At 45.3% G+C, this 9,129-nt stretch overlaps 1 protein-coding gene across 1 annotated transcript in view; it reads right to left on the bottom strand.

Annotated features, from left to right (window-relative positions):
- Window positions 1–1,928: 1,928 nt before the first annotated feature.
- Window positions 1,929–9,129, bottom strand: part of FAM20A (FAM20A golgi associated secretory pathway pseudokinase) — a gene marked incomplete at its 5' end in the record, with an annotated part of 47,775 nt that continues 40,574 nt past the window's right edge. Inside the window, 3 exons of the mRNA XM_081181427.1 lie at window positions 1,929–2,512; window positions 6,255–6,314; window positions 8,630–8,711. Of these exons, the coding sequence (XP_081037553.1) occupies window positions 2,251–2,512; window positions 6,255–6,314; window positions 8,630–8,711 (404 nt within the window). The 3' untranslated portion in view covers window positions 1,929–2,250. The remainder of the gene's footprint in view (window positions 2,513–6,254; window positions 6,315–8,629; window positions 8,712–9,129) is intronic.

Below are 9,129 nucleotides of genomic sequence, written 5' to 3'. Positions count from 1 at the left end.
CATTCATGGTGTTGGAAATCAGTTAGCAGCTGAACTTTGGAAATCCTAAATGTCGAAGCTATTGGGTTGTATCCAGTGAAGCTGTCGTCATAGTACAAGGGTTTCCACCTGTGCAACGGGTCGTCCTCTCCCTACATGCGCCTTCATTCTGCCCTGAAATCTCTGGAGGTGGGGTGGGCAAGGGAATTTTTTTAAAAAAAACCTTAATAGCCCAATGAGAACTGAGCATGATTATTGGATTGGGGAGCGAGGCAACAGAGAAGGGTGGGGAAACTGGCCAGCCAGGTATTTGCTGGACTACAACTCCCATTATCCATGACCATGCTGACTGAGGCTGATGGGAATTGGAGCCCATCAACACGGGGAACACCACACATTCCCCCAGTGGCTAGTAGGAATTCCAGTTGCAGGTCTCATTTGTGCCATTTGTATTTCAAATTGCTGTAGGTTGAGTTCACTGCATCTCGACTATCTTTATACTTGTTTTGGAAGCCACTATTGTTTTATAGCTGCTTAGAAGTCTCCCACTGTAAAATATAGGTACTTTCCCTGCTCTGATGCAGTTGGGGTGTGTGGAGAAGTTAGCATGGCTAGGGGTTGATACTTTTCAATATATCTGCTCAGTTCTTAGACTGTACCTGCCCAGACTGGATGGCAGAATTTATATGCATACTCATGTAGTGGCTCCTTCATGTCGCTGCTGTAATGTGCGTTTTGCCCTTATATCTTGCATGTCAGTACTGCCACTGTCCTGCATGCTGTGATCTTGAGGATTATCTGAAGCCCTGTGGCCGGATTCGGACTAAGCTGTTGCTCAAGCACAGGGGTCAGCAACCATTTTCAGCCATGGGCTGGTTCACCGTCCCTCAGATCATGTGGTGGGCCGGACTATATTTTGAAAAAAAAAATATGAACGAATTCCTATGCCCCACAAATAACCCAGAGATGCATTTTAAATAAAAGGACACATTCTACTCATGTAAAAACATGCTGATTCCCAGACCGTCCGCGGGCCGGATTGAGAAGGCAGTTGAGCCCCATCCAGCCCCCAGGCCTTGGGTTGCCTACCCCTGCTCTAGCAGAAGGCAATGCTACAAAGTCCCACTAGCACAACAGGACTTCCTCCCCTCCATTCTCTCCCCTGTGCCCTCCCCAAATCTGTTTGGGAGGACCCCTAGAGCAGTGTGTGAGGGGAGGTTGTTCTTTATGGCAAGGAGAAATGCTTACGCTGATAGAACATCTGAAGAAGTGTGCATGCACACGAAAGCTCATACCAAGAACTAACTTAGTTGGTCTTTAAGGTGCTACTGGAAGGATTTTTTTTATGCTGATAGAACAGTCGCCTTAGCACAGGCATGGCCAAACTTGGCCCTTCAGATGTTTTGGGACTACAACTCCCATCATCTCTAGCTAACAGGACCAGTTGTCAGGGATGATGGGAATTGTAGTCCCAAAACATCTGGAGGGCCAAGTTTGGCCATGCTTGCCTTAGCATAACATTGAATTCCACCCTTGCATCACAATGTATGAATTACTTTGTAGATGGCAAAGAGATCTTTCTATTTAGCTGCCTAGATACATGTTAGGTTGTAGTTTGTTTGTTTTTAAAAAAACAGTATTTTTGTGGGTAAAGGGCATGCCTTCCAATACTATTCCCTGTAAGTTGCCACATTTATAACCAGGAGAAGTATCAGTTCCACAACTTCACCATGCCGGCATTTTCCCCTTCGCCTTTTGTCCAGGGTTGCTGGTCTTTCTGTTGTGGTTATCCACTTGTTGAACGTCCCTGAGTGCTAACTTGGTGTCATAGCCTTAAATTGTGATGTGGGTATACACAGATACGTTTTTAGGCACGCTTCCCTTTCATCGCCCCCCCCTTTTATTTTGGACCCCAGTCCCCCCCCCAAAAAAATCACAACAACCTGAAGTAACAGGGGCATGGGCAGATCCCGTGAAACCACATCATCACCCAAAATATGTCTGGTTTGCAGCTACAGAGTGCCCCATTTATTCAGGTCTCCTGGAGAAGATGCACAAAGGTCACTGGTGGTGATAATGGGATAAGATTTCTGGTTATGCATATGCAAAGGAGACTCAGACCCATGGTGCAGTCTTTAATCACCTGCCCAGCAGCATGTTTAGATTTTGGTGTGACAGAGACCATCCCTCTTGTCAATCACAGTTGTCCAGGGGGAGGGGGCGGACAGCCACCAATTTAAAAGTTCAGGTTCTGGTTTATCCCCTAGGTCTCTAGCTTGGCTGTGTCATTCTGTCAAAGGCATCTGTCTCCAGGGGCTTAGCATCGATCACAACATTGTCCTCTCCATTAGCCTCTATGCATTCCTCCACCGCCTTCAGGATGATCTGTAGCCTCCTGTCCAGTGCCAAAAGGTGGGGTTCTGTAAGCACAGGTGCTAGGTGGTCCTCAAGCAAGGATTCCCGCATGATGTCGCTGAGTTTGTAGGCTGGTTGCGCCAAGAGCTGTAGCCGTAATAACGTAGTCTTCTTTATTCTGAAGGAGGATGGGTGAAAACAAGGTTCATTATGCTCATTATGCAGAAGCAAAATTCTACCTCCCCGTCTCAGATACTCCTGAAAGTTGGATGGACTTAAATATGCATTGCTGCGACCTGTGCTCAGTTATAAATAATAGCAACGCGGTGGCTTAAGCTTTCTGGGAAGTCTTTCCTCCCATCTCCAGATGTTTGGAAGCTAGTTTTGGATACTCGGCAGTGAAGTTGCAAGGGCTTTGGGGGTATAGGGAAGGGCTGTGGCCCTGTTGCGAACAGTATTATTACTGTTCATTTCATACACCACTTAATGCCAAAATAGGCTTCTAAGCAGTTTACATAGTGTGAATGCCAAGTTACACATGCAGAGGTGCTTGGACTGGAGAAAGTTTCCGATTCGCTTCCCCACACCCTCCACTTAAAACGATGTCAAGTAGTAGGGCTGCAAAAGATAACCCAGCTGTCCATCACGTGGCTGCCACAATCTCTTGTACTTGGGAACTACAGCACAAGGGGCATTGCCAGCTCAGTGCTCAGCGCTTTGGGAAGTGCCGAGCACAGAACTGGCAAAGCGCTACTTTCTCCTGCCCGTCAGCTGATGGCAATGGGTGGGGGGAATATAAGCCAACTTCTTGCAAGTATGCACTGCAAAGAGAAGTTCCCCGTTCAGCCGGTGCCTGCAAAAAAACAAAACCCCAGGCATCTTTCTATCCTGTTTCAGCTTCAGTTTCAAAGGGAACACTTCCCCTCTTGAAGCAAGGCCATGAGCGAGCTCACATTATGTACCCTGCCCCATTCCTGACATAACGTGGTTTGGGGGAAATAGTCACGCAAGCCAAATTGGGACTGCAGATGAGATGTTTTCCAACCTTGTTTTTAGTAGATTCTGCATGTACATTTGCCAAACCTTACAGCCAGAAATCTAGAAACTAGACTTTGGATATAGATAGCTGTTGTTTGGGATTCAACTAAGCTGCAATGCGTGCAGAATGAGGTCCATTTGTGCAATGGGGCTCTCCCCCACCCCCTTTCCTGTGTACCCCTGCGTCCCTAAATCTGCGCGGGAGGCTTTGAGAAAACTACATAAAAGGTTTTGGGGGCATGTCAGGGAGAATAATAAATAATAATAAATTTTTATTTATACTCCGCCCTTCCTGATTCAAAAACTGGGCTCAGGGCGGCTAACAAATTTAAAACACTTAATTATAAAAGCAGCATAAAATACAGTATAAAAACATGATTAACAATAAAATTCAAAAATCAATCAGATAATCCCCAGGGCTAGCTGGCTGAATTGGTCCTACTTGGGCCAGCGAGGAGGCCAGGGGGGAATTTGCTGTGGGGTCTCAGAGTGGGTGATCTTCATAAAAAGGGGAGGGGAAGGGAAGAGAAGGGAAATAAAAGATCAGGCTGAATTCAAATTAAAGGCCAGGCGGAATAGCTCTGTCTTACAGGCCCGACAGAAGGAGGTTAAATCCTGAAGGGCCCTAGTCTCATGGGACAGAGCATTCCACCAGGTCGGAGCCATCACTGAAAAGGCCCTGGCCCTGGTGGAGGATAGTATGACTTCCTTAGGGCCCGGGACCTCTTGTTATCTTGTTGTACAAGTGGACCTGGTTCCCTACATAATCCATTTACAGCACTGCATTGGGTTCCACCCTTTGAGTGAGCCCAGTGGAGCCATAAACTACTTTTTTTTTTTTTGGCCTTACCACCTTATTCAAAGAATCAAACTTAGGAGTAAGCACTTCTTTTGGTTTATAGCAGAAGCTGGTTGTCCATGGTGCTAGTTGGTTGGTCTGTATGGGAATCACAAGCCGCTCTTCTTCAATCTGAATTGACATGAGTTTTTTCAAAAAAGTTTTTTTAAGAAAAGAGGAACTGAACAAATGTTTAAGGTAAAGGGACCCCTGACCATTAGGTCCATTCGTGGCTGACTCTGGGGTTGCGGCGCTCATCTCGCTTTATTGGCTGAGGAAGCCAGTGTACAGCTTTCGAGTCATGTGGCCAGCATGACTAAGACGCTTCTGGCGAACCAGAGCAGCACATGGAAACGTTGTTTACCTTCCCGCCAGAGTGGTACCTATTTATCTACTTGCACTTGACATGCTTTCAAACTGCTAGGTGGGCAGGAGCAGGGACCGAGCAACGGGAGCTCACCCCGTCACGGGGATTCGAACTGCCGACCTTGTGATCAGCAAGCCCTAGGCTCTGTGGTTTAACCCACAGCGCCACCCACGTCCCGAACAAATGTTTAAAAATAGCTAAATGAGACAAGTGTCTTTAAAAACCAACCACCATCACCTGCCCACTGGTTGAGGAAAGAAGGGGTTCTTTTCTGAACTGATAGCTAGAAGAAGGTGAGTTCTAACCCTGCAATAGCCATACCTGCAACTAACCTTTGCAGGTCAATGCATCTGTGCACACCTGGGGGTGGGAGTGTTCTTTGGTAATGCAAAAACTGAGGTAGGCAAAAACCCTTCCATATCAGTGAAATTTGCATCGCTGATTCTCTATTCTGTTCAAACAGGGATAAAATAAATGGCTGGATGCTATACCAGTGCTTGATGTTGCTGCAGGCTGCCTGCATTTAAAAGTCAGAAGTTTGTGGCTGAGAGGACGAGATTAGTTCAGGAAAGGTGTGTGAGCAGGAGCCAATTTAAATCACACAGACTTGGAGTTCAGTGCAAGGATTTATTGGCAACCCTATAATTATAAACCAGGAGGCTTGTAAGGTGTGAATAATGGCTTTTGAAAGTCAACCTGGAGGCTCAATATAACTATACGGGATGATGCCACTGACATCCGGGGGCACAGAAATACACAGGGAATATGGTGAAAATAGTTAAGATGTGGTGGGGCAGAGGAACACGGGAGGATGAATAACCCTTGACACAGTTTTTTAAAGGCCTAGCTTTTGATTTATATGAATTAATAAAGCAGTAGCCTGAAGAGGATTCAGGCAGTAAAATTTATGAGCAGCCCCCTAATGGCTGGAGGGGGACGCAAATGTAATTGATGGCATTCGGGTTCTTTCAGTCCCTTTAGAAGACAATAAAATCTGAGTGTTCTTGGCAGGGATCAAAAGAAATGTCTCAATTTCCTTCAGCTATGACAAATGGCATGTTTGATGGGGAAATGGGTGGGCACCCCTTTACACATCCAAATGCTGAAGTCTGCATGCAACTGGGACTTCATTCTGAGTGATGGACAGACTCAGCCTAGTCTGCTTTAGAAATAATTCAGGGGAAGTGAATTATGTTGTCAAATGTTGGGTGGCGGGGAATGACCTGAACTCCAAAACCAGCAGGAGATGGGGTGATCTCCCAGCCCCACAGTAGCTCCTGGGAGACTTTTTGGCTAGTCCTCCCCATTTTCTCAAGTTTTTATGACAAAGGGCAATGTGGAGATGCTGGAAAATGCTGTGGCAGTGCTTTGGGTCCTAGCTGTATGAGCGTTGTTTGTGAAAGTGCCCAGGGACACTGGGAGCCATGGGAAAGCACCATTCCCATGACTTCCATCATTCCCGTTTCCAGTTCCCAAGAGTCCACCATTCTTTCCTAACTTGCAATTTGAGGGAGCTTTTGCAGACCGACACAGAAATGGACCTGTGAGAAGTGGTGCAGTGATGTCTCTCACTCCATTGCCACCAGGTGAAAGATGTGTTCGCCTGCTTGTTACGGCCCAGGGAGCTGCAACTGAGCCTTTCAGTTCAATCCAAAATAACTTGGGAATGACACTTACATGCAACACTGTTCGAGTGGAGCCAGGATGGAGATCTCATCATGGGAATGCTTCCCAAAACTATGGAAACAAACAAAATGTAAAAGGTGTGCCCAAACCACCCAAGACTTCAGAGACTGGAATGCTTCAAGTACAGTGATTAGTGACACGAGGCAGAAAATATCCCAGTGCTCTTATTTTTCCATGGAGAAAAATCCACAAGTTGTAACACGGAATGGACTCCAATTGCAAATGCTGCAGTTGCAATGCGTTTAATGTTGTCTACTAAATACAAGAAAAATAAACATGCTAAATTAAACCACACACCAAGGCATCTGAAAAATTTCCAGTTTAACCTGAGCTTTTTTATGCAAATCAGGTTGATGGGATATAGCAATGGGACGGGGAGGGGGGTTAACGGTGCCAAATTTGGGGGGGGGGGGTTGTACCTGCTTTCAAAAGAAATAATAATGATGATGTTGATGATGATGTATTATTTATATGCCACCCATCTGACTGGGTTGCCCCAGCTCCCAACAAAAAACCCCATAAAAACACAACACCACAGACACTAAAAACTTCCCTGAGCAAGGCTGCCTTCAGATGTCATATGAAATGGGAAATCATACTATAAATCTTAAATTGAAAGCACAGGAGGCGAAAGGTTACTTATACAGTGGTGCCTCGCAAGACGAAAAGAATCCGTTCTGTGATTCTCTTTGTCTAGCGGTTTTTTTGTCTTGCGAAGCTAGGCCATTGACGGATTAGCGGATTAGCGCTATTAGCGGCTTTTAGCGGCTTATCTGCTGATCGGATCAGCTGATAAGCTGCTTAGCGGCTTAGAAAAAGGGGGGAGGGGAAAAAACCAGCAGGAACTCGCAAGACATTGTCGTCTTGCGAAGCAAGCCCATAGGAAATTCGTTTTGCGAAGCACCTCCAAAACGGAAAACTCTTTCGTCTAGCGAGTTTTCCGTCTTGCAAGGCATTCGTCTTGCGGGACACCACTGTATATGGATATATTTACCTGAATCTTCTTCATTTATGGGAAAATCCGTAACTGAGGATTTACCACACGACTTGTGACATTACCTGTTGCATTAGGCCGCAAGCCAATGCAAATATTTGCATTTCAAATGCCTTAGGAATATAAACAGCACAGTATTTATTTTCAAATTAGTTTATTTGCTTCCAGGGCTAAATAAATAAATGTTTGTAGCAGCCGGTCAGTTTTGTGGTTTCTGACCCTCTCAGATTTTCATGTAGTGTGGGTTAGATGCACTATGAGAACATTTGCTGTAGAGTATTAATGGCTACTCTGCAGAAGATTTTTTGTTGGATGAAAAACTCTCATGCTCTCCAGCCAGCATAGCTACTTATGGGAGATGATGGGAGTTGTAGTCCCATCTTCATCTGGAGGGCACCAGATTGGGGGAAGGTGGTGGTCCACAGATAAATGTGCCCCTTTTGCTGTTTATTTATTGCTATTTGTATATTTTAACTATCCCAAAATACAGACGCGCCTTCACACAGGCCAGATTGGATGGGATGCCCTCTGCCGTACTTGAGGGCAGATACCAAAAGATTCCAATTGAGAAACGACTCTGCCCATGTGGAGATGGCAATCTGGAAACAGTGGCTGATGTTCTCCTGTCCTGTCCCCTTTATAAAGATCTGAGGAATGAGATCATCACCCCACTCTTACTTACCATCCCAGGCCGCCCATCTGCGGCCACATTGTTCTTTCTTTTATCCGATCAAAATGATCAGACAACAGCAAAGGTTGCTAGGTTTATCAAGGGTGCAGTGAGATTAAAGGCCACCATCTGAACAATAATCTTGGTCAACTGATTGTTCTTTTTACCCATTGTTGTCTTTTTAATTGCATATATTGCTTGATTTATGTTGCTATAGCCGTTGGCTAATGCGAATAAAGTTTATCTATCTTGCTATTTGTGTGTTTTGTCAAGGTTATATAATGACAATGGCACAAAAGTGTGCCCAGGTAGTCCTCATGTGCCATTGTTCTGTGTACCTTCATGAATGAGGTAGAATTCCTGCTGGGGATTCAGTAAGAACCTGACATGATTGTTCAGCAGAATTCACTGAGCATCTGCAGAATCTTCCAATACAAGTCTCTTGCTCACCCTCCTCCTACAATTCCCAGAATCCTGGCATGGTGGCGACGACTGTTACATCAGTGTTTAAGCCAACACAGGCCTTAGTTCAAAACTGCCTGGTCACATGGTTTCCAAGAGGGGTTCCACAGAATTTATATCCCAAGACTCGCAGAGTAACTTCTTGAGTCTTGTTCCTGAGACCCAGGACGGACTATTCCTCCCCACAGAACCAGCTCTTTCCCCCTTTAGGTCCCTGATGCAATTTGTGGGGTTCCTTACCCTCTTGCATTGTCCAAATGGAGCAAAAAGCCATCATCTCCAAACTTTGTGAACATCTCATAATGGTGACGGTCCATGTTGCCTTTCAAAACAGAGAAGGAAAAGCATTTGGTAGCTCCAGAGTACTAACCCAATCCAACTGCTTGAGATCTCATGCAAGACACATTATCTGAGGTATAATATCAATGTATTAATAGCAGCTTTGAAACTAAACAGGAAACAGCGAGCAAGACACAAAAATGGCTTTTATCTGGATCAAATGGCTGCTTATAAGATAGGCTTGTGATATCTACTTGTTCCAAAGTTCTGCAAGAATGCATGATGGTATACGGCAGGAAAATAACCCCACTGAGTTACTTTTGAAGGAGTGGGATGCCCTGATAGGAGCAGACAGACATAAATAACATGGTTTGGAAATGCCTACACCATGTCAGATGGCGGGATAGTAATGAATTACAGTGTAACTGCGTTGGCTAAGGGAGCAGAGGAAATACTTGATG

Source organism: Podarcis bocagei (genome assembly GCF_964188305.1).
Source record: "Podarcis bocagei genome assembly, chromosome: 2".
Lineage (NCBI taxonomy): Eukaryota > Metazoa > Chordata > Lepidosauria > Squamata > Lacertidae > Podarcis > Podarcis bocagei.
Note: the sequence above shows the minus strand (reverse complement) of the source record. Positions and strands in the feature narration are given on the sequence as shown.